A 24,940-nucleotide genomic window follows, 5' to 3' on the forward strand; every position below is an offset into this window, starting at 1 on the left:
TTGAGCCAAATTTCCAAATCACCCTTCACGAGGAATATAGAAGATGCAGTTCTTCCTCGGCAATTCCATCAGCCTACGTTCTCCCTATATGATGGCCGGTCGGACCCAGTAGAACATGTAAGCCATTTTAGCCAGAAAATGGCTATCTACTCCAGGGATAAGGCTTTGATGTGCAAGGTTTTTCCATCAAGTTTGGGTTCGGTGGCGATGAGATGGTTCAACTGCTTAAGGGTCAATTCTATTGAGTCCTTCAAAAAGCTGACCCAGGCTTTTGGTGCTCGCTTTATTACATGCAGCAGGGTTCCTCGGCCTTTGGGATCTTTGCTGACTATGTCTATGTGAGAGGGCGAAACTCTCAAAACTTATTCGGATAGGTACTAGGAGATGTTTAATGAAATAGAAGGAAAGAACGATGATGTGGCCATAAGTACTTTCAAAGCTGGCCTCCCAACCGATCACGATTTAAGGAAATCCCTGACGGGTAAACCTATTACCAGTGTACACCAGTTGATGGACAACATTGATAAGTATAGAAGAGTAGAGGAAGATCAACTTCAAGGAAAAGGAAAGGCCAAGGTAATCCCTCAGGAAAGGAGGGATTTCAGGTCGGATCGTTATAACAGTAACCGACCCCGGAAGGACTTTGTCGGGCAGTCGGGTTCTGCGGACACCCAGGTGGTTAATGCAGTGTTTCGAGAACTGGTGCAGCAGGTTTTGGAAAAGATAAAGAATGAACTCTTTTTCAAATGGCCGAACAAGATGGCGGGAGAGCCTAGGAAACGCAAACCGAACTTATATTGCCATTATCATCAAGATCATGGGCACACGACGAAAAATTGCAGGACTTTATGGGACCACTTGGAACAGTTGGTCCGAAAAGGGAAATTAAAGCAACTCTTGCATCACTCCAACAGTAGGGCAAGTCAAACAGGCTCAGAGATGTGTGGGGACGCTTCTTCAAGACTTCCCCTGGGTACAATCAACATTATTTTTGCTGCCCTAGGGAGGACTGGATCTTGCCCCTCCAGGGTACTGTCGGTGTTCCGACCCCCGGCCGAGGATCATTCCCAAGCATCGAAGAGAGCCAGGGTGGATGTCCCCCTGATTCTGGGCTTTTCGGATGAGGACATGGTTGGAACCATACAGCCCCATGATGATGCTTTGGTGGTCACGCTGAGAATTGGTGGGTACGATGTCAGAAGGGTGATGGTAGATCAAGGAAGTGCTGTGGATATAATGTATCCAGACTTGTATAAGGGGATAGGTCTGAAGCCAGAAGATTTAACAACCTACAGCTCCCCTCTAGTAAGTTTTGAGGGAAGGATGGTCGCTCCCAAAGGATTGATTAGACTACCTGTGCAGGCCGGTATGGATGTGGTGGAGGTGGACTTTATTGTCGTAGACGTTTTCTCTCCATACACGGCTATTATGGGCAGACCTTGGCTTCGTACCCTAAGAGCGGTCTCGTCTACTCTGCATCAGAAAGTGAAGTATCTATCCAGAGGCCAAGTGTTGGAGATAGTAGGAAGTCAGGTGGCCGCTCGGCAATGTCTAGTAGCGGCTATACAGCATCGGCCAGAGGCAGAGACCTCGGCTACGGCCGATAATGAATTATAGCAGTTAAAGCCCCCAGCATTACCCTTGGATGTACCAGCCGATGAGGTAGATTGTGAAGATTTGAAGAGGGTAACTGTTGCTGATGATCTGGAAAAATTCTTCCAGATTGGGGCTAAATTGCCTTTGCAAGAAAAGGAGAGCTTGCTGGAGTTCCTCTAGGCAAATGTAGACGTGTTTGCATGGAACCCGTATGAAGTCCCAGGTGTGGACCCAAATTTCATTTGTCATCGACTTAACGTCAATCCCGCCGTTATTTCCAGGAGACAGCCTCCTTGGTAACCATCGAAGAAGCATGCGGAGGCTGTTAGGAGTGAGGTGGCCAAGCTCAAACAGGCTGGGGCTATTAAGGAAGTTTTTTATCCTCAATGGTTGGCCAATACTGTGGTGGTAAAAAAGAAGATAGGAAAGTGGCAAGTGTGCGTGGACTTCACAGACCTCAATAAGACTTGTCACAAGGATCCATTTCCCATACCGAAGATAGACCAGTTGATGGATGCAACCGTGGGTCATCCTAGGATGAGTTTCTTGGATGCCTTTCAAGGATATCACCAAATACCGCTGGCCGCGGACGATCAGGAGAAGACTGCTTTTGTTACCCTTATTGGGAACTACCATTACAAAGTGATGCCCTTCGATTTGAAAAACGCCGGATTTACCTACCAATGGATGATGACTAAAATGTTTGAACCACAACTTGGTAGAAGTATTAAAGTTTATATCGATGACATGGTTGTGAAGAGTAAAGTGGTGTCCGAGCATGTGGAAGATCTCACGAATATCTTCGAGATACTAAGAAAACATAAGCTATGCTTGAATGCTTCGAAGTGCTCCTTTGGTGTAGGCTCTGGGAAGTTCTTGGGGTACATGGTGACTCATAGAGGAATTGAAGTGAACCCAAATCAGATCAAGGCCATTAACGATTTACAAGCACCTCGGAACCCAAAAGAAGTGCAGAAACTGACTGGTATGACTGCTGCTTTGAACCGGTTTATCTCCAAGTCAACCGAGAGGTGTCGTCCTTTTTTCCGTCTATTGCATAAGTGGCAAAGATTTGAATAGACCGAGGAGTGTGCTGTGGCGTTCCAACAGTTGAAAGAATACTTGTACAGGCCGCCTATCATGTCTAGTCCTAAGGTGGATGAGGTATTGTTTGCTTATCTGGCAGTTGCCCCTCATGCAGTTAGTTTTGTCTTGATACGAGAGGACAGTGGCGTCCAAAGGCCAGTGTACTATGTAAGCAAGTCCCTTCATGAGGCCGAGGTGAGATACTTGTCATTGGAAAAGGCCATCTTGGCGGTGGTCCATGCAACACGCAAATTTCCGCATTACTTTCAGGCCCATACTGTGGTTATCTTGACTCAACTACCTCTCAAGTCCATACTAAGAAGTGTAGACTACACCGGAAGAATTGCTAAGTGGGGCACAATTCTAGGTGCTTTCGATATCAAGTACATGCCGCACACCTCTGTGAAAGGCCAAGTCCTTGCTGATCTGGTGGCTGAGTTCGCCGAGTTCCCAAAAGAAGTTAATATGAAGCAAGACAACGTGGATGAAAAATCGGTTGGCCTAATATCCACACAAGGCATATCCTCTTGGAGGGTGTACGTGGATGGGGCAACAAACCAATGGGGAGCAGGATTGGGGTTAGTTTTGATATCTCCCGAAGAGGTCATCATCGAGAAGTCCTTGAGATTAGGATTCTCGACTACTAACAACGAAGCGGAGTACGAAGCTTTGTTGATGGGAATGAGTATGGTCCAGAAAATGGGCGGGAAGATAGCAGAATTATTCTCGGACTCGAGATTGGTAGTTGGCCAAGTGAAAGGAGAGCTAGAGGCCCGGGATCCAAGAATGCAGGGGTATTTAAGCCAAGTTAGGCGTATCCAAACGAAGTTTGAGTCTTTCGACTTATCGCATATTCCCCGAGGTGAAAATACTCACGCCGACTCCTTGGCAACCCTTGCCACCTCCTCGGTACGGAATTTTCCTCGGTTGATCATTGTTGAAGACTTGCATACCCCCACCTCACCAGAAAAAGATGTTTGCCAAGTTTATCAAGCCAGTCTATCGTCGAGCTGGATGGATCCCATATTGAAATTCCTTAAAAGTGACATCTTGCCCGAAGAGAAAGTAGAAGCTGAGAAAATACGGAGGAAAGCTCCTCGGTACTGGTTATCTGAGGACAAAAAATTATACAAACGGTCCTTTTCAAGGCCGTACCTGCTCTGTGTACCTCCTGAGAGGTCAGAGTCGATCCTAGAAGAGCTGCATGAAGGTATCTGTGGAAGTCATACAGGGGGAAGGTCTCTATCACACCAGGCCATCACACAAGGATATTGGTGGCCAAATATGCAGAAGGAAGCGCAGGAGTATGTTAGAAAATACGACCAGTGCCAAAGATTCGCTCCAAATATCCACCAACCAGGAGGAATTCTTAACTCTCTCTCCAGGCCTTGGCCTTTTGCTCAATGGGGGCTGGACATTGTCGGCCCTTTTCCTAAAACCCTAGGAAACAAAAAGTATTTGTTGGTCGACACATATTACTTCACTAAATAGGTCAAAGCTGAACCCTTGGCCAACATCAGAGACGTAGATGTTAAGAAGTTTATTTGAAGGAATATCGTCACACGATTTGGAACTCTACGCACTCTTGTCTCGGATAACGGACTTCAATTTGATAGCAATGCCTTTAGGCAATACTGTTCAGACTTAGGTATAAGAAACAGATATTCTACTCTGGCTTATCCTCAAAGGAATAGGCAAGCTGAAACTGTTAACAAAGTAATAGTTAATGGGCTTAAGAAGAGGTTGGATGACGTAAAAGGAAAATGGGTAGAAGAATTGCCACATGTTCTCTGGACATATCGAACAACGCCCCGACGTTCAACGGGAGAGACCCCCTTTTCCATGACCTATGGAGCCGAGGCCGTCATCCCCCTGGAAACTGGATTCCCAACGTTAAGGACCAGTACATTTTCCTCGGACAATAACAATGCGATGTTGGAGAAAAGTTTGGACTTGATCGAAAAGCGAAAGGAGAGTGCGATGGTTCAATTGGCTTACTACCAGCATAAACTCAAACAAGGCTATGATAGTAATGTGAAGCTGAGGTCGTTAGCCGTAGGAGATCTGGTGCTGAGAAAAGTTCTGGGGACCACCAAAAATCCAAATTGGGGAAAATTGGGGCCTAATTGGGAAGGGCCTTACCAGATTACTTCAGTAGCCGGAATATGAGCCTATTATCTAGAAGACCTAGATGAAAAAGCTGTACTTCATCCTTGGAATGTAAATAATCTCAAGAGGTATTATTATTAATAAAAGTAGTTCAATTTGAGTTTTTCTTTTAGTTTATGTTAACCATGCATCCTGTGTTCCTACACTTTATGATATGTACTGAAGTGTTAAACAGAAACTAAGTTATGTCAGGTCCTCGGATCACAAACTTAGTGGAAATTAACACCCTATGATATGTACTGAAGTGTTAAATAGAAACTAAGTTATGTCAGGTTCTCAAATCACAAACTTAGTGGAAATTAACACCCTATGATATGTACTGAAGTGTTAAACAGAAACTAAGTTATGTCAGATCCTCGGATCACAAACTTAATGGAAATTAACACCCTATGATATGTACTGGAGTGTTAAACAGAAACTAAGTTATGTCAGGTCCTCGGATCACAAACTTAATTGAAATTAACACCTTGTGCTATGTGTTGAAGTGTTTAACAGAAACTAAGTTATGTCAGGTCCTCGGATCACAAATTTAGTAGAAATTAATACCCTATGATACATATTGAAGTGTTAAACAGAAACTAAGTTATGTCAGGTCCTCGGATCACAAACTTAGTGGAAATTAATGCCCTATAACATCTATTGAAGTATTAAAGAGGAATCTATAAACGTCATTTAATGTACAATCGAAGTATTGAAGACCCAATTTTATTTAGTTTTTGAACTTTTTATAAAGCTTCAATTGATTGGAAAGAATACGTGCGTATCTAAAATGTCTCCCTAAGACCCCGCAGTTTTAATGCTTATTATCCACTTTTAATTGCCAATTGGTGATGTTTATAAGTAAAACTTCCCCATGCAAACAAAGGATAGTCAAAATGAACCCATCCAAATTACAGTAACACAGTGAACAAGTACAAAAATAATATAAAGCAGCAATAGTGGTAAGAAAATAAATATAAGAGTCCTTACAAAATTTCTAGTCAAATTACAAAACAAATCCTACTTTTTCAATTTAAATTGGATCTTCGGGGCCTGGCTGGCTGATTTGTTTGCCTCCGAGGTAGTGACTTCCCTTTTATCCTTAGTAGCTCCCCCAGCTGGCAAGACTGTGGAGGCCAAATCCTGTTGAAAACCTGGGGAGGCCACCCCTGCCTCAGAAGCAACTGCAGTATTGTCCGAGGAAGCTTCTGGAGGGGCAATACCCCCTTTAGCTGGTTCTGGCTGGCCAGGAGGAGGAAGACTTTGAGGCAAAACCTCCTCATTGGGATTAACGATTGAAGGAGGGGCTTCAGCTTGATGGGATGAAGGAGCTGAGGGACGGATCGCCTCAGGATAGAATACATTCTCTAGCCTCCGTAACTCAGATGAAGCCTCAACCCCAGCTCGGTTAAGGGCCTCATCCTAAGTTTTTGCACAGTAGATACGGCACACCACTGGAACCTCGGCTCTCAAAGCCTTCTCAGTCTCAGCTATACTGATCTCATAGCCTCTCTGCTCAGCTTCATTCATTGCCCGTTCGGCCTCAGTCTTTGCTTTCTCGGCTTCCTCCCTGGACTTTTCAGCTTACTCCCTCAGCTTTTGGGTTTCCTCCGAATGCTTCCTAAGAGCTAGGACTTGTTCTTGAGCCTTCTTCAGTTCGGCATTCACCTCACGCAAGCGGTTCCACTGGCCCTCGGCCTGCTTTTGATAGCCTTCCAGGGTTGACTCGTCGCTCTTGCGAACTTGCTCCTCAGCAAGTAACTTTTTCTTCACATTGGCCAAGTCCTGCTCAAATTTGGACAAGGTTTATGCAGCCGCGGCCCGTTTCTTCCTTTCATCATCTAACTGATTGGAGCAGATATTGAACATCTCATCCAGCTTGAAAGTATTTTGGATAATCTGTAGGAAAGAGGTTAACACTATAATCAATAAAAAGTACATATTGGTGAGTAATGATCCTAAAAAGAAAGAAGAAAAGAGTCAGCTTCTTACCATGTCCAAGTATCTTTTATTATCGAGGATGAGTTCATTCTTCCTCACATTCTTTATTTCGGCCATATCTTTTGGGAGCAACAAAGGCCTCCTCTATGGCCGAGGCTATATGACACCCTATGCCGTCGTTGAAGTCCCTTATAGATGCATCATCTCGTAGGGGCTCACCATCGTGCATAGGTGCTGGCAACCATGCTTGTGGCTCAGAAAGTTGGGAATTAGACCTCTCCTGGCCCCGCGGAGCTTGGTGCCTAGTTTTTTGCTGCTTTGCAGCTCGTTGGGTATCCTCTTTGCGAGTAGGGCAAGACTTTCCAACGTCTACCACCTCCTTGCCCTTCTGCTCCCTACGCCTTTTTAATTCGGCAACATTAGGACGGGTTGGCTGGAGAGGTTGACGAGAAGGCTGGTGAGGAGCAGGAGGAAGAGACCTAGTGGGAAGAGATGGAGTCTGGGATTGTGTTGATTTTGCCGGCGCACTCTTCCCGGGCTGACCTTCCATCAACTCCAACAAGCTTCTTTGAGGCTTCCTTTGTATCCCCATCTCGTCAGGATCTTCTCCGGAGTGTATGGATTAATCAAAAATCTCAAAGTCGTCCGAGGAGTCAGAGACTTCTACAACTTCTTCCTCTCCTTCTTCCTCTTCCTCTCTCTCTTCTACTTCCTCTTCTCTGAGGGTAAGCTGGGATGAAAAGGCTCCTGCTAAGACACTGGCCACGAAAAGAGGCTCGGTACAGGATGTGTATTGGGGAAATGGAATACCCTCTAGAATAATGAACCCTTTGTAGGCAACACTGATACGGTGAAGCCGAGGATCGCGGGCTCTAATCACGGACTTCGGTGCCTGGAAAGCAAACGATAGGAAGGTGTAGCCAAGGATTAAATATGCTGTCAGGAGTTGGCCGTCAGCTTCGTTCACGTATATCTCGGCTTTCAATACCTTGTCCAAGCTAGCCTTATTGACTAACTTAAGGTTGGGCTTTGTGTAACGGCTATCTGTAAAACCATTGAATTGAAGCGAAGCGTTGTTAGGGATAGGAATACCGAGACAAAAAAAAAAAAAAAAAAAAAAAAATTGTATATGTAAATCAAACGTTATGAATCTATGACTATACTCCCACTTGGTACTCCTTCCACCGTAGGGCATGGCAGACCATCGTACCATTCCCCGGAGAAGATAAGGAAATCCTCCTTTAGGTTCTTGTTCGAAGTGGGAAGGCACTGAATCAGCCTTACCTCGACTTGAGATAATACCCCTGCCCGGTCAAGTGGTGGAGATTGTACACCCAATTCACGTCATGGTGGGTCAATTTTAGGTCCATCCTCTTGTTCAAAGCATCTATACTTCCCAGGACCCTAAACATATTTGGGGCACACTGGGTAGGGGATAACCTAAAGAAACTAAGGTAACTCCTAGTAATACTACCCATGGGGATGATCATCCCGCCTTCTATGAAGGCAATCATGGGAATAACCACTTCCCCTGTTTGTCTAGCGTCTACCCATTCTCCTTGGGCTGCGTACCTCATACCCACCGTGGAGGGGATCCTATACTTAGAGCGGAAATTTCTGATACCTTCCTCGGACTCAACTAGACATCGAAATGGACTCTTCTTTTTCCCCATTTTTCTAAAGGATTTAGTAGAGAAATTAACGAGTTTAAGATAAAAGTGGTAAAGATTTTGAGAAGACTTACTGGTTTGAAAGAGGGACCTCGGACAAGATGTAATTATTTGTAGACGCTAAGAAAATGACGAAAAAGGAGAAAGGCAGGTTCAGTGTATGAGCTCTGGAATTGTGTGGTTACTGAAGTTAAGAAAGAGAATTAATTTGAGAACGCCTTTATAGTCGTGTAGAAATCATGAGCGGTAAAATTCCCGCTCGCGAAACGAGATAGGCCCTTTACCGTTCGATTTACATCTCACCATCGAACGTGGGAGACAAGGGCTTCGCCCAAATTTAATGCTGCCAAGATCGGAATGCTGAAGTGTCAGAAGCATGCCCTAAAACATGAATGGGTATGGGCTTATGACGTCAAAATCCATCTTTTCTCCCGAAGAGTCGAAAAGCAAGATTTTGAGGGGTTATTGTGGGGGCCGGATAGTCACTAAAATTATTAAAGTCAAGTTAATTGGGCTTGTGGCCCATCTGAGGATGTAAATTTGTCCGAGGAGGCCCATATCAGATTGTTGGGGTAACCAAACGAAAGGAAGAGTGAATATCATGAACGGTGAGTTCAGTACTCGTACGAGGACAAAATCCTTCTCGGCAGTATGAGTCCGAGGACGATCAGAATGCCATCTTGTTACAAACGTATTTCGGAGCTACATCACCACTAAAGGCGGGATAAGAGATCAAGGGTAAGAAAGAGAAGGCAAACAAATATCTATAACAACAGCTACCTCCGCATTAATTGTCTCTCAACCAACTCTCTGGCCGCATTAATGTGGAGGTGATGCCTGAACAGTGATGAGGCAGTCTTACAGCTACTAGTAGAAGGTTCCAGAAGGTGTGAGATGGGACAGAAAGAGATCCCCTGAACCCAACCTACACGTGTGTGGTGAAGATGATATGAAGAGGACAGTATATAATATGAAAGAAAAGCATGCAGAAAGAGAGGGGAACATAAAAAAAGACACAAAGAACACTCAGAAGAAAAGAGCTTAGAAACCAAAGAACGGTACTTGTTCTCAAAGTAAAACAGATTGTTATATCGGTTTTAATCCACCATAAACGTGAAGTTGAATCGTTTTACTTTAAAAAGTTAATCTAGTTCTTGAACACCCACGCTCTACAAATTTTATTGTTTGAGTCTTAAACGTACGAACCCAATACTGGTTTGGGATCGTTACAAATTGAGTCCTTACAATTATTATTATTATGTAAATGATCCAAAATAAAAAATACACCATCCTATATAAATCATAATCATCTGACTCAGTGCATCGTATAAAAGACAAAATACACCATCCTTAATTTATCCAGAATTCGCTGGCAAGAATTGAAACATTACAAAATTTTGCTCAGATCTGGTTGTTGAAACAAGGTGACTATGTTTAAATTGCATCGACTTTTACATTACAAGGTATAGTAGGTAATTTGGTTCCATTAAAACAATTGCCAACTTCTTAAGGAAAATACTGTAGGGACACGTTTTGCAGCCCAATCCTAAGATGTATGGGATCTTAGCTCAGTGAGCCTAGTACAATAAATTTATAGAGAGTGGGTCGAAGAACTAAGTTCTAATAAATTTGACAACGGCTAGTATGGATTTAAAAGATGACCAAGCAAGAACAAGGAAAGTAGAGCTGAATGAATTCACTGTTCGATGAGATATTTTGTCATACAAATCAATAACAGTTGGGTACAAGTATAATTCTGATCGCTACAATCTTCTTTCTCTATTTTTCTGATCCCCTTCTTATGGGAGGTCTCTTACATTATATATCTTCCTTAGGACCATCTTGATCCTACACTTGTTGATCATTTGAACCTTCACTTGAGTACCTATCCCATCGGACACTCTTTTTGGCTTTCTGTGAGTTGTGGTTGCCAAGGCAGCACTATTTAGAGGTCTTCTCCACATAAATGCGGTCAGAAGAGTAGTTGTAGTGCATTTAATGTGATGGTAGCAGTTTTTCCTTAGATATTTTTGAGTTCCCATCATCCTTGTACGCTTATGACGCAAGTCTCTATCACTAGAACTTCTTGGAAGCTCACTTTAATCATTAGGATCTATGTCTGATCTGTGTTTAGCCTATCCAAGGAGATATTCCTCCTCGAACTACCTTCCCCTTCATATCTTGCTCATTAAGTCTTGAGTCTGAACCATTCATCACCATTCGTTCTTCCTTAGACTTCTTACGCTCTCGGCCAAGGCTCAATGCCCAATATATATAATTTGGGCCCTTAACCCTACAAATACCATTCAGGAAGTTGCCGGATTTTGTACCTACATCTTTTTTAGCAAAGACAAGGGGGCAGGACAGATTGGTTGGATTGGAGTTTTCCAATCACCTCTTTAGGCTGGAACAGTAGGTTGGAAGTATTTTATCATTTTTAATAAGGTGATTTTGATATTAACAGATAGAGATTAAAAAGATAATAATAATTCGAAGGAAAAGTCGTTATGGTAATAAGAATGGAAGAAAGCAAGTGTTTTGAAGGATGGTAATAAAATATTTAAAATAAATAAATTATAAATAGAATATGTATAAAAATATCAAATTAGAAGTATACATAATTTGAATATATATACACACACTTAGGATAAGGTAAGTAAAACTTGTCTTTATCCCATCACTCCTTCAAGATGGAGAAAATTCGCATGAAGCATAATTAAACAGTGCGGATCCAGTGGAACAATAAATTTATGAACACGCCGCTATAAATATATATATATATATATATATATATATATATATTTATATATATGAGTAATTAGATATTACCCAAGCCATAATAATTAAATAGTAACTCAAGTCATGTGTTAACGGGTAAGTTAAGGGTTTTACCTTTTAAAAAAAAGTACAAGCTCATATGAGTTTTTAACATTTTAAATTATATGTATGTATTCTTTTAGTGGTTTTCTATTAAAAGGATGTCGGAATTTATGTTTGAGAATTATCTTAATAGAATACAAGACTCTTCAAATGTGTTACACACATGATCAAAACTTTAAAAAGAAAAAAATTCATTTTTCAATTTTTTTTAAAAAAAAATTCAAAATCTTGTGTAGCTATAGTTTTTAAAAATATTTAGATTATAACTATGAATAAAATGTATATATGAAATAAAAATAGAAATAGAAATATATATATATATATTTATTTATTTATAACTAAAATGCAAAACACACCCTCTATATTTTACCAAAATTATTTTAATCCTTTAACTTTACCCTTATTCATTTCAGTCTTCTAACTTTCAAGTTTATTCAATTAAGACTTTTCCATCAAATTTTGTTATATGTTGTGGTTAAGTTTCCAATTTTTAAAATTTTTCTTCAAATTTTTTAAATTAAAAAAATTCAATTAATGATTAAAAAAATATTTTCTAGATTTTTTTTTATAAAAAAATTAACAAAAGTTTTTTTTTTTTTTTTTAAAGAAAAATTAACAAAAGTTGGTGGAAAAGCCTTAACTAAGTAAATCTGAAACTTAAATGATTGAAATGAACGAAAATAAAGTTAGAATACTAGAATGAATTTTGATAAAATATATAGGGTGGGTTTTGTATTTTAGTTTTTTTTTAATTTAATTATTTTATCCCCATATTTTTAATCCGAAAAATAGTTAATTTTTAAAACCTATTTCCTGGAAAAAGTAAAAAACAATCAAACAACCCTTCCGACGCTATAAACAAACACTAACGACGTCTTATAAAAATAAATAAATAGAAATAATTATGAAAACAATAACACATTCGAAAAGTAGATGATCTTATTAACCAAAAAAAAAAAAAAGTAGATGATCTTGTCACATGTCATCACGTTGTCTCTTTCTCCAAACTCTAACCCTTTTTAAACTTCAAAAAAAAAAAAAAAAAACCTTTATCCCTTTTTCTCTTTTTTTATTTTTTTATTTATTTATTTATTTATTTTTTAGCTAACTTTGCCATGCTGCCATGCGTTTCATGCACTCCATCTTCGTCGCATATGTCGTCCTTTTTTTTTTTTTTTTTAAGGCCATCCACCCCTAAAGAACATCCACGGATGTAAAAATAAATAAATAAAAAACTTACTTTACATATTCAAATGCTACTTTATCTATTTTACCAATTCATTTTATAATACACTTTATGTCCAAGTTCTTATTTTTATATACAACTCAATAATATATATATATATATATATATATGAGAGAGAGAGAATAAAATATAGTATTTGAGTTTACAAACTCATAATTAGTAAGTTGTAAATATAAAAATTCACTATTGGCGGTTTTAGGAATTTTTCTGAGGGTGTTCCGTAAGAAGTATAAATTATACAATCTAATAAAAAGAGAAATTCATATATTGACAATAACAACAATTAAAAAAACAAGCAAATATATAAAGTTTAGAATTGCTTTCTACGAGTTTTCATATTTTGAAATCGATACATGATAGTTTTATTATCAATATTTCAAGCTATATCTCTTTCAATGTACACAACCAAGCAATCATTCGTTCATTGAATGTAGAACAAATTATGGAACAAAATTGAATTTTATTGGCAATAAAAAAAACTGAGGGTGTACCCAAATTTTTTTGAAGGGTAGACAAATAAAAAATTTTAAATTATAATAATAATTATTATTATTATTATTATATATTTATATAAAAATCCAGGACCACCCTAGCCTTAAGGTGGTGCCGCCCCTGACTATTCACAAATGCTAAAATATTTTAGGTATGCATACTTGGTTAAAGCTATTTTTTAGATGGTCAGTTGCTAAAATAACAATTGGGGAGTGTAACTAATGCTCAAATATGGGTAGCTAAAAGATGAAATATAATTTAATATGATGAAAAACCCATAAAATCAAATTTTGGGTACCAATTTTCGTGGTTGAGTCTATGTTCCCAGATCTTCATTCTTCCTCACAGGTAATGGACCTAAACTTCAACTGAAAGCCACAATTTTGGAGTTAAAAGATGTGGGCGGGTCGTTTTGTGAGAGAGAGCTCTAACCTTCTACATCCTTTGTTGAGAGAGAGAAATATATATATGTAATATGTGTGTGTTTTTATTCAACTATTGGAATTTTTTTAAGGAGAGAAACTCTTTTGGAGTATCTACAATTACTCGGTTGATCAAGAGAGGTAATGTAGATTAGAAAAAATCTTTTTCTTTTTTAGAAAGGCCACTGGAGCAGCATTTTGGGGTTATACTCTCTAAAATAGAGAGCATTTTGTGTTTGTCATTGATGTTAGAGATTCTATTTAGTGGGATGATATATGGATTGAGTGCCTATGGAGTAATTATTGCATACTTCAGTTACCTAATAATTTTTCCTATAATGAGGGATTCTATTCGTGTGACAATGTGTCAAACTGTCAATCATTAAAAGTTTGGTTTTATTAAACCCAAATTCATTTATGGTAATGTCAAATCTAAAAATAACACCACCAACCCAAGGTAAAAATAATTAGCAGTGACTTATATACAATGATGATAAAATAATTTTGGATCTAGTGGTAAAGTAGCAACAAATTAACACAACTCCACCAGTAAGTGTGGGGCAATATGGGGAAAAGCAATGGGAAAAAAATTTACAAGAACAAAAGGTTTAGAGACACAATGGATTATTATGTTTAAAACAATATTTGTCCCTACCCAAATGAATTTGCTAAAAGGTTGCAGGAAAATTGTCTGCATGATACAACTAAATCAAGATTCTACAAGTAACAAATTTGGATAATTGTGTGAATTCCTTCTAATGGTGATTAAAAAAAATGAAGGTCTATTTATAAATAATAAAGGGTTCAAGAAAAAATAAATAAAATTAAATAATTAATAAAGAGTTGCCTTCGCCATTGAAAGGTCACTCTAAAACATTATCTTGACTATTACTAGCTATTAGGGACTCAAAAATCCTCTTTTGCCTCATCTTTTCTTTTTTTTTTCTTTTTTTATTTGGTTGACAAAATTCTATAAAAAAAACATACTTTGCTTGAGTAACAGTTAAGTACAAATGTTTGCATGTACCTTTGCTCATCCCTCGCTAAAGGAAGGGCCTCTGCATAAGCAAGCAAGTTCGCTTGAGTAAGTACCTTAACCTCAATTTTTTTTATTTCTTGAAAATTGATCTCCATTATTTTACCATCAAAGTAAGATCATTTATATAATACAACCTACACATGAGGAAGAGAAAGTATGAGCAATGATGCATGAGAGTAAATTGATTGAATCTTTTTGTTAATTACTGAGAAATCATGTTTTTATGTTGACTTAATCAATGACAAAACTTTATATGTAATGTATTTTTGGTGATGTATTGTTTTTTGGGTTTTCATGTAAGTTGGGAGAGTGTATTTGAGTCTTTCCTTGAAGATTGGGAGCTGCATCAACTCGAGATCTCGCAGCCCGGAGGTGACCAGCTCGCGACCTAAGCTGCCTGTGAAGTCCACATGGCAGGTGTTTGTCTGAGAGTGCAAACGTGCACCTCACAACCATCTCGTGACCTAAGGAGGCAAACAGGTTGGGAGTTGCATGATCTATGTACTTTACAAACTGCACCAACCACTGTTTTTCTGCCATCACACACACACACGCCCAACTGTGAGGCGTGGTAAGGGGCTTCTGATAAGTATTGACCAAACTCTAGAAACCCTAGAGGTACCAAGAGAGTGAAGTCATTCTTTTGTATGAAAAGTGAAAGCTTTTTCTTTGAGAAAAACCAAGTTCTTCATCTCCCTTTTCCATCTCTTTCATTCCATTGATAGAGATTCTGTAAACACATTCCTCATCCACAAACACATACTTGTGAGTGAGTGAATGAGAAAGGAAACTTGAGAAGCCACAACCTAAATTCAATCCTTATTGGTGGTGATTCCATTAGAGCTTCAATGGAGGGTCTCCAGTAAGTTAGGAAGAGAAAGGGCTCAATGAAGTCAGTTGCTAGCTGGAGCTTGGAAGGCTCAAGTACATGTAGGAGATTGGGTTTGGAGGGTTCATTGGATACCTTATATACTGCAACTATCTTACCTAGTGGAGATTTCAGATAGGTGGTCAAGGGAGAGCTTTTTACGCCTGGGATTTAGGTTTTCCTCTTCCATAACACTTTTGGTGTTATGTGTGGTTTGCTTGTCTTCCTCTCTCTATTTCCTTTAGCTTTCTATATTGCCATGCTTGTGTAGTGTAGTTTGTGTTTTGGAATTTTTGCTAAGTAACTTACACTTTAACTTTTGATTAGTTCAATGTTAAAACCAACTTAGCCGTAAAATCTAGTATTAAGGGTTCTAAATACATGCAAGGATAGTTATAGTATACTTTCAATCACCATTCAAAGAAAAGTGAACTCTTATTACAAAATTTCAAGCACTCTCTTTGGCTTAAGGATTTTTGAGATAATGGATGTAAAGCACTACCAAAAAAAAAAAAAAAACTTGTTTATACCAGCGCTTCAAAAATGCTTGTATAGGTCTGTAAATTGCCAACATTGAGTGAAGAAAAGGAGGATTAGAACTCTTTCTTTTTTTCTTTCTTGTACTTAGACCAAGATGGAATTGGAAAGGTGTGTAATGATCTAAGTATTGAGTGAAGACAGATTACATGATGATCACTTTGGTGCACCTATTGTTCTCATTAAATAAGGTTAAGATTTTTTTTTTTTGGGAAAAGAAATTAGGGTCAATTCAATATAATTTGAGGGCCAAAGAAAAAATTTTAAATAAGACTTTTTTATATTTAAAATATCAATTAAATCAATTTATATTTTACTAACCAAAATAAGGTTAATTTAATATAGAGAATTAAATATTATGGTTCAAGTATAAAAATGTTAGATTTTTTTTTAAGGAGCCTTATTTTACCTTGGAAAAGACAATACATGATTAAGTAAAGTTGTCATCTAATTTTCATTTTGATTTTGGTGTTGAGAGAGAGATATACATTGTTTGGTGTATGGCCATATAAGAAATTAGGTAGCTAATGTTGACAATTTATTGTATAGAATATTGGTTTACTAAAATTAAAGCCACAATCTGTTCATTAAAATTAATTGTAATTGATGATTTGACACATTTACAACAATTTTCAAATAATTTAAAGTTTCAATTGAGTTGAGTTTTTATTGGTCTAATATTTTTGAGACCCTCCTGGAAGTGGAAAAATTAATGCATAATTTTTTTCTTCTTTTCTCTAAACCAATAATTATCATAAAAATTTGGGCATTTTTATAACGATCCTAGCCTCCTTGGTAATGTTGCAGCATAACGGAAGTAAGTTTCCGTTGAAGCTGGAAGGATCAAGGTTGAGCACTCCAAGGCAACAAATTTCTCATCACCCACGACACATCAAGCTGGAATGTCTCCTTAAGGTCTAATTCATGGTCCAAACTCATGGGTTTTCATGGGGTAAGTTTGGGTATTGTGGTCTAGTGGACATGAGTATGATTTAGCAGCCCATTTCGAAGTTTATAGGATATGAGTATCACATGCATGATTTTGGCATGCCTCTAATGGCCATGTGAATTTCTGAAAAGGTAGAGAGGTTTGGTACCTCTTTTCTCTCTTGTTCAGTTGGGATTTATTACCCTTTTGAAACCTCATGCTCTCGTTTAGTAGCAAGACAACTTATAACGTCTTTTTGGAATTGAGACCAAATTATCTTTAAGCCTTGTTGGGTTATCACTCACTACCCGAATAAAGCCAACCTCTCCCACATATTACTCTTTTCTCACTTTTCCCTTAAACTTCCTCTCTTTCAAGGTTGGCTATAGGCATAGGCTACTTAGGCATAGTACTAAGGCCCCTTTTGTCCCAAAATTTTACAAAGGGTCTTGAGAACCCCATTACATAAAACAAAAAGTCCCCAAAATGTACAAAAAGATCCCAAAATTGTAGAATGAGAATTGGTTTTTCTTAAAGGATATATATATATATATATGTGCGCGCGCGCGCACGCGTGTACACACACATGTGGGTATTGTATTCTTTACCCACACCTTTAAAAATGCCCCCAAAATATTAACGCCAATAGAAATTAAACCCAATTAAAAGTTTGAAACCCTAAATTGTTTCACCCAAAAAAAAAATTGTTATGATTGTGCCAAACAATCATTGGCAATCGATTTTCCTAACACCTTGTAAAAAATATATTAATAAAAGCTAAATACAAAAATTGAATTAGCAAATTGACATCTCAAAAAGTATAAAAAATTGGTTTTAAATAAAAATATACTCCCTCCGTCCCAATTTGTTTATCCTGTTTGAAAAGTCAAACTTTTTTAAAAAATATCATTTATTGTTTTGTCTGCTTTATAAAAATGTATAAGTTTACAAAACTATCCTTAAATAAATTTATCATGTTTTTTTATTAAAGAAGAAGAGCTATTCTTAATGAGGCAACTAAAAAGGTACCCCAATTAGATTGATTTTTTAAATATTTGTTAGTTTTCTTTTCAAATAGTTTTGAAAATAAAGTAAGGGTATACTAGGAACATTAGTAAATTAATAACTTTTATTTTTAGAAACAAGATAATATTTTGGGACATCTCAAAATGAAATAGAGGACAAACAAACTAAGACGGTGGAAGTAATAATATAAAGTTGAATTTATAGTCTTAGACCTCAAAATTTATTGAGCTTGCACACATCTAATGCATTAGGAGCAAAAAAAACTCAAACCAAATAAGGATACCAACACCCCACCCCCCCCCCCCCCCACACGCGGGGGACCCCCCAGCCAGCCCTAAAATGGTTCTTCTTTTGGCAATCCATTATCAAGGATCAGCTAGGTAATTGGGTGGCTAGCTTCTCTAGAAAAATTGGCAAAACTATGAGTTTTTTAGTTGAGTTTTAGGCCCTTCGGGATGGTCTTATTCTTTGCACTAACCATTATTTTTATTTTGTTGAAGTAAAAATAGATGCTAAAGTTGTTGTGGATATTCTAGCCAATTTGAACTATTCTAACTCTGTGGCTCGCGCCATCATGGATGACTGCAGGCAATTAGCTTCCCAGATTCACTTCAAGCATTGTTTTAGAGAGACAAATAGGTGTGCAGACATATTAGCAAAAATTTGAGCTTGTTAAAACTTTGATTTTATTTTTTTTAATAGTCTGCCTGTGGACTTGATTGACCTAATAGAGGCTAACTTCTCTGGTTTGTACTTAAACAAGCTCTGCCATGAGACTTCCTTTGTTTCATAATTTTATGATAATTTCTTTTTAACCAAAAAAAAAAAAAGTTAATAGGAGAAAATATATAGTCCTCTCCTTACCAACTAAAAACCTAGAAATTTCTAGCCAAAAAAAAACCTACAGGTGACGTGGATGGTGCCAAAAATCTAATAAAACAATTTCTTCTTTGTTTGGACTTCCGCATATGCCCTTTTCAGATCCCACACAAATTTTTCTTTTGTAAAGTAACATTAAAAGGGAAAACACATTATTATGCTTATCATGTGAGTTTTCCTTTCAATACTCATCCTCTCTACCAAGAATCAGAATTCCCTGTGTATTAAGTAGTGTAACATGTGTCATCTCCAGACTCCAATCCATCCTACTACTTCTTCCCTTTCCTTATCTCTGTGGTGACCGGTGAGTAGCTGAATTTTGCCTGTATATGTTGCATAACGTGCACACAAAGTGCAAAGAAAATATTTTAAGCTTACCTTCTCAAGCCAACCCAACCTATCCAAGAAACTTCCTGTACAATATTAATTGTTCCCACCGTCACTTTTGTCCATTTCTTCTTCAACCTTATTATTCACACCTTTAAAACTAAGATAACTAACATTCTTTCCTCCATATAATACCCTGCAATTCTTTCTGAATCCTCATCAAAAACATCTCCTTATGCTGTCTAAAACCTTTCAACCATGGTTGTCACTCTAATTTTCTTTCTTCTAACCCATCACTTTGTGAACTCAGAACCAATTAGCAGAGATGATTTTCCAGCTGGGTTCGTTTTTGGAACTGCTTCTTCTGCTTTCCAGGTACTTTTTATTTTCCTTTGTTATTAATTTAGTTTCACAGCATATATACAGTTGTTTTATATATTTTCAAATTCTGAAGAGCAGCTTAACAATCAGATGATTTCCTGTGGTAGTTTGAAGGGGCTGTGAATGAAGGAAATAAGGGAGCTAGCATATGGGATACTTTTTCAAGGGAACCAGGTAAGTCTTGAAATTTGGAAGGCAAATTTGTATGTACTTGAAAAGTAAGTGTACATAAGAGATAATTATGATCTTGACTCTTGCACTGTCACAATTTTGTATTACAACAGGAAGAATTTTAGATTTCAGCAATGCAGACATGGCTGTTGATCAGTATCACCGTTTTAAGGTAAATTGCAAAGATACATTTGTGGACTTCAAATGCATAATTATCGTAAAAGCACAAGTAGATGAGTCCAAATTTTTCTTCCTTTCCCGCACTTAATTTTATCCTTGTATAGGAAAGAAATTTTATTATTATTTTTTTTTTTTGGAGAGAATTTCAACTTTAATCATACATGAGTTAAAACAAACTACTTCATATTTGAAAAGTAGAGAAGCCATTTACTAAGAAAAGAAGATTACTCCAGTACACAGGATGCATAATAGAGCAATTCCAAAAAGAAAAATTACAATATGAAGTTTAAAAGATCAACAATTTCAGCAAAAGAGAAGAATGAATAATAGCTAATACTTTTCATCAATCATACAAACTTGTCAAGAATAAAGATTTGAGTGAAATCACTGAATGATCAACCCCTTCAAAGGTTTGGTTATTCCTTTCTTCCCAAATAATCCACATAACAAAAGCCAAATAGCTTTCCAGATTTTACCATTTGTAGCCCAACTATGCTTCCTTAGCCAGCAAGAGCACAAAACAACAATGGTCTTTGGCATCATTCATTTAACCCCCCAAAAAAGACAAGAATAATGACCAGAGCTATCTTATTCTTGCCACCAAACGTTGAAGTTGGAGATGATCTACTGTTTCTCCACTTTCCTTGCGCATACAACATCATTCTATTATAATTAAAAACAAACTTGTTCATTTTACACGAGAGCAATTTTTTAGATGTCTATAAGTTGAGAAAGAAAATTGGATAAGAATTCCTAATACAAAATTCTAACAATCTAGAGGCTTTTAGAAAATAAGATAATTGAGATGATGGGCCATGATGCTGACAATGATGTATCACCAACTTTAATAATGTAAGAATAAGAATCCAAAGAAGACAATTGGCATAAATATACTTCTCTTATTAAAACAATTGCCAAACTGCATAAAATACTTTCGGTCAATATAGGACTAACGAAACTCCCTTGCTAACCAAAACTGACACTCAAAATTTATAGTGACAGTACATGGCCATAATTGGAGAAGGAATCATTTAGACAAGGATAACTAATTTAATCAATTCATAACAATCATATGAGATTAAGTAAGAATATTGAGAAGGTACTGATGATGACGAAGATGATGTATTAGCAAGTTTTGAAAATTATGAAGTATCATAGCAGACAATTGGCATGAGTTTTAAAATATTCTATGTCAATATAAGACTCTAGTTTGTCTGCTTCTGACCGAAGTTAGATAAAAATATCATATCTTACAGAGTGATGTAGACTTGATGAAGGATTTGGGCATGGATGCTTATAGATTCTCAATATCATGGTCAAGAATCTTTCCGAGTAAGATATGATTCTGCCAAAAAAAGTTACTTTTATCTATATTTCATTACCATCTGTTAACCACTAATTACTTTTAAAATAACCTTTAACAGATGGAACAGGAGAACCTAATGCAGAAGGAATAAACTACTACAACTGCCTCATAAATGCTTTACTGGAAAAAGGTCACTAAAGAAACATCAGTTACAATTTTTTTTTTTCCTTCTTTTTTTGGGCACAATGTTCTCTAAGGTTAGGATGTTCATTCAATCAGGAATCCAGCCTTATGTAACTCTATATCACTGGGATCTTCCACAGACACTTGAAGATAAATATGAAGGATGGTTGAACAAACAGATAGTGTAAGTAATACAAAATCATATAAAAAATTATTAAAATACCAATCAATCTTCTCAATAGCCTATATTAACTTACAGAAAAGACTTTGAATATTACGCCTTCACCTGCTTCAAAGTTTTTGGAGATAGAGTAAAGCGCTGGATCACCTTCAATGAACCTCGTGGTTTCTCAATCCAAGGTTACGACTTAGGTATTCAAGCTCCTGGGAGATGTTCAATTCTTGGTCGTCTGTTCTGTAAGAAGGGAAAATCATCCACTGAACCATACATTGTCGCTCACAACATCCTGTTGTCTCATGCTGCTGCTTATCATAGTTACCAGCTGCATTTTAAGGTGCTCTAATTTGCATACATGATCCTTCTAACAGACTCTTGTGTTCCAAGTGTGAAAAGAAATCGGAGGAAAAATATATTTATTTGTATTTTTATCTTTATTTTTTGTTGAAATGGATCATCCAGGAAGGACAAGGAGGCCAAATAGGAATAGCATTAGATGCCAAATGGTATGAACCCATATCCGATACTGATGAGGATAGAGATGCAGCATACAGATCAATAGATTTTGGGCTTGGATGGTAATTTCTTATGTAAAAATTCAACTTCACAACATTTGAGAAGATATCAACTTTCATAAATAATTAAATGCAACAAATCAAAGTGAATCAGGTTCCTTGATCCACTTCTGCTTGGTGAGTACCCTCTTTCAATGAAGAAGTTTGTTGGTAAGAGATTACCAGAGATTTCACCTGCAACCTCAAAATTCCTGCTGGGATCCTTTGACTTTCTTGGCATAAATCACTATACCACATTGTATGCCCGGAACGACAGGGCTCAGATTAGAAAATTGATATTGAAGGATGCTATAGCTGATGCTGCTGTCATTACAACCCGTAAGATGTCAAGTCACAATCTCCTAAATCTAACATTTGTGTCTCTGTGTGTGTATATCACAATTTTGACTAACAATCTACACATGTCCTCTATTGTAGCATACCGAGGTGGAGTTGCCATTGGAGAAAGAGTATGTACCTATGAGTCTTTAAGCCTAGGATTCTAATATAGGTTTTAATCAGAGTTAGCTTATGATATTTACCTCCTCCAGGCAGCTTCCCGTTGGATACGCATAGTTCCATGGGGCATCCGAAAGTTGGCAAATTATGTGAAAGATAAGTATGGGAACCCTCCAGTTATTATAACAGAAAATGGTGAGTGGTTTCATATCAAAAAGCTAAACCTGCACTTTCATGTAAGATCACATAATTTAAATTCATTACAACAGGTATGGATGATCCAAATAAACCTTCTATAGCTTTAGACAAGGCTTTACAGGATGATAAGAGGATAAGATTCCACCAAGACTATCTTTCAAACCTATCTGCTGCTATAAGGTAATAATATCAACTCCCTAGATTGATTGCTCAAAGTATCTTCATTGAGTCTCTGCAGTTTTATAATTATGTCCATTAGTTTGATTACTTTCGATACTATACACTCCACCTAACAGAAAATTAACCAATGCAGGCAAGATGACTGCAATATACATGGATATTTTGTCTGGTCCTTGCTTGACAACTGGGAATGGAACTTGGGATTTTCAGTACGCTTTGGACTCTATTATGTGGATTACAAGAACAACCTTACAAGAATTCCAAAAGATTCTGTAAAATGGTTTAGAAGTATCCTCAGAGTAAATGGTGAACTAAACAATCAGATTTAAGTTATTGTTCTCACACACCATATGACACACAAGTTGTACCATGCATTAAAAGGTACAAAAGGAAAATTCAATGAAAGGAAAAGAGAAAAATTCGTTGAAGACACATATTAGTGAAGCATTCCTTTTTATCTATCCTGGTACCAATTCAATTTATTGCAAAAGAACCCACTAATATCATTTTGATGCATGAACAACATCACCATATAAATTATTGAAAAGGATTATTAATAACATCATTGACATCTTCCATACAAACAAACAGAATTTTCAGCACGTTACCCAACTTGTCAGCCCAAAAAAAAAAAATCTAAAATGGTGGCTTCCCACCTGAAAGGAACAGTTGAAAATCAAGCTGAACATAGTAACTTAACTAGCAAAATTCCATATCGACAATGACACCAAAAAGGAAAAAAGATATACAAGGATGAACTTTTTTCCTTTTTTTGAATCATCAAGTATGAACTTTTAAGATTAAAAAGATCATAATTCACATGTTCACATTGTAATGAGTACTTATAACAAAACTACTACTCCCTCATCCCATATTATTGGTACTTTATTCCATTTTGAGATGTAAAACATAGTCATATTTGAAATGTCAATTTACAGTTTACACAATATTTTTATCACTTTCCTAACTTACCCTCCACCTTATTTGAAAGGTAAATAAATTTTCTCACTTTGAGTTTAAATGAAAGATAATGCATTAATCAATGTTCTCTAAAGAACAAAAAATAACAAACCAACTTCAAACTAGTTTGTAGCTATTTTTCCATCCCATCACATGATGAATTATACAATTATTCATATATATTATTTAAACAAGTCACGTCACTCATTACAATAATAGGTTGGAGGAAGTTAATAAACTAGTTTCCTTTTACTCTTAAGCTTTTTTTTTTTTTTTTTTTTTTTTTGGAGAAGTGTTAAAGTCAATAATATTTCCACAATACCTCCCCATGATAAGTTGTTATTGGTTCTAAATTGACCTCACCACTAAAATTATCACTGAAATTACTTTTTTGCCCAGCATTAACAACTTGCCACGAATCTGTTATAAAAATGTTAGGAAAACATACTGGAAATTACGGGTCGGTCAGTCGTATAGACGAGATGAAAATGTAGAGTGGCAACTGGCAAAGCAACTCAACGACTGTCGTTTACAATATATCGGGCAAACAAAAAACGGTACCGTTTTCTTATTACACACAGACATAAGATGCGGTATAACTATAGTCTATAGCATAGCCATACATAATCGATCGACGCATACGTATAAATACAGATATGTACATATGTATAATGTAAGTGTGTACGGTTTAAAAGTATATACAGAATTTGTACCTGGTTTGGATCGGAAGTTTCAGAGGCAGAGAGGAAGGGCTAGGTGAGCTGTGACTGTGAGGGAAAAATATGTCATTGCCAGCCAAACACTGAAATCTAAATAAATGAGAAAGTAAAATACTCCATTGATTTTTAAATCCCAAGATTTTGCACTGACTATCAATTTCCAAGGCCAAGGCCTGGATCTGAATAATAATATCTGATGTTATCCGTAAGGGAATCTGGGAATTGAAATCTCTTTGGCTTGTGAAATGGAAAATTGAAAATGAAAATGACAGGGGTTGAGAGAGACTAAGAGACAAAGGGAAACGTCGTCGTTTTATTGTTTTTACAAGTAACTGCAGCGGCGACGTTTGAATGGTTTGTTACTCTGATCCTTTCACTTTCTAAGA

The 24,940-nt window shown here is 37.1% G+C and overlaps 3 protein-coding genes across 4 annotated transcripts; all 3 read left to right on the plus strand.

Annotated features, from left to right (window-relative positions):
* The first annotated feature begins 384 nt into the window (after positions 1-384).
* LOC115956448 lies at positions 385-1,776 on the plus strand. The gene is made up of 2 exons (XM_031074824.1): positions 385-1,366; positions 1,655-1,776. Exons 1-2 carry the CDS (start codon positions 385-387, stop codon positions 1,774-1,776), a joined length of 1,104 nt encoding a protein of 367 aa, XP_030930684.1.
* A 705-nt stretch (positions 1,777-2,481) lies between these two features.
* On the plus strand, positions 2,482-4,230 carry LOC115956449. Its single transcript, XM_031074825.1, has 3 exons — positions 2,482-2,627; positions 2,727-3,747; positions 4,174-4,230. The coding sequence occupies exons 1-3, from the start codon at positions 2,482-2,484 to the stop codon at positions 4,228-4,230; spliced, it is 1,224 nt and encodes a 407-aa protein (XP_030930685.1).
* A 14,706-nt stretch (positions 4,231-18,936) lies between these two features.
* LOC115955629 (putative beta-glucosidase 41) lies at positions 18,937-23,537 on the plus strand. Of its 2 annotated transcripts, XM_031073834.1 has the most exons (13): positions 18,937-19,460; positions 19,574-19,640; positions 19,751-19,809; positions 21,074-21,149; positions 21,242-21,313; positions 21,403-21,490; positions 21,566-21,821; positions 21,947-22,062; positions 22,154-22,377; positions 22,477-22,508; positions 22,590-22,692; positions 22,767-22,875; positions 23,009-23,537. In XM_031073834.1, exons 1-13 carry the CDS (start codon positions 19,344-19,346, stop codon positions 23,202-23,204), a joined length of 1,515 nt encoding a protein of 504 aa, XP_030929694.1. In that variant the 5' UTR covers positions 18,937-19,343; the 3' UTR covers positions 23,205-23,537. The 2 variants fall into 2 exon arrangements, with proteins under 2 accessions (XP_030929694.1, XP_030929693.1); XM_031073833.1 differs by having other exon boundaries at positions 22,154-22,508.
* The last annotated feature ends 1,403 nt before the right edge of the window (positions 23,538-24,940 follow it).

This window comes from Quercus lobata, chromosome 8, assembly GCF_001633185.2.
Source record: "Quercus lobata isolate SW786 chromosome 8, ValleyOak3.0 Primary Assembly, whole genome shotgun sequence".
Taxonomy (NCBI): domain Eukaryota; kingdom Viridiplantae; phylum Streptophyta; class Magnoliopsida; order Fagales; family Fagaceae; genus Quercus; species Quercus lobata.

Coding starts and splice junctions, on each gene's coding strand:
- LOC115956449 (XM_031074825.1), top strand. CDS start 2,482: ATGGTGACTCATAGAGGAATTGAAGTGAACCCAAATCAGATCAAGGCC. Junction 2,628..2,726: donor ATCTCCAAGTCAACCGAGAG/GTGTCGTCCTTT, acceptor ATACTTGTACAG/GCCGCCTATCATGTCTAGTC. Junction 3,748..4,173: donor ACATCTTGCCCGAAGAGAAA/GTAGAAGCTGAG, acceptor TTCACTAAATAG/GTCAAAGCTGAACCCTTGGC.
- LOC115956448 (XM_031074824.1), top strand. CDS start 385: ATGTTTAATGAAATAGAAGGAAAGAACGATGATGTGGCCATAAGTACT. Junction 1,367..1,654: donor TAGACTACCTGTGCAGGCCG/GTATGGATGTGG, acceptor TGGATGTACCAG/CCGATGAGGTAGATTGTGAA.
- LOC115955629 (XM_031073833.1), top strand. CDS start 19,344: ATGGTTGTCACTCTAATTTTCTTTCTTCTAACCCATCACTTTGTGAAC. Junction 22,063..22,153: donor ATAGATTTTGGGCTTGGATG/GTAATTTCTTAT, acceptor AAAGTGAATCAG/GTTCCTTGATCCACTTCTGC. Junction 22,509..22,589: donor GAGTTGCCATTGGAGAAAGA/GTATGTACCTAT, acceptor TACCTCCTCCAG/GCAGCTTCCCGTTGGATACG.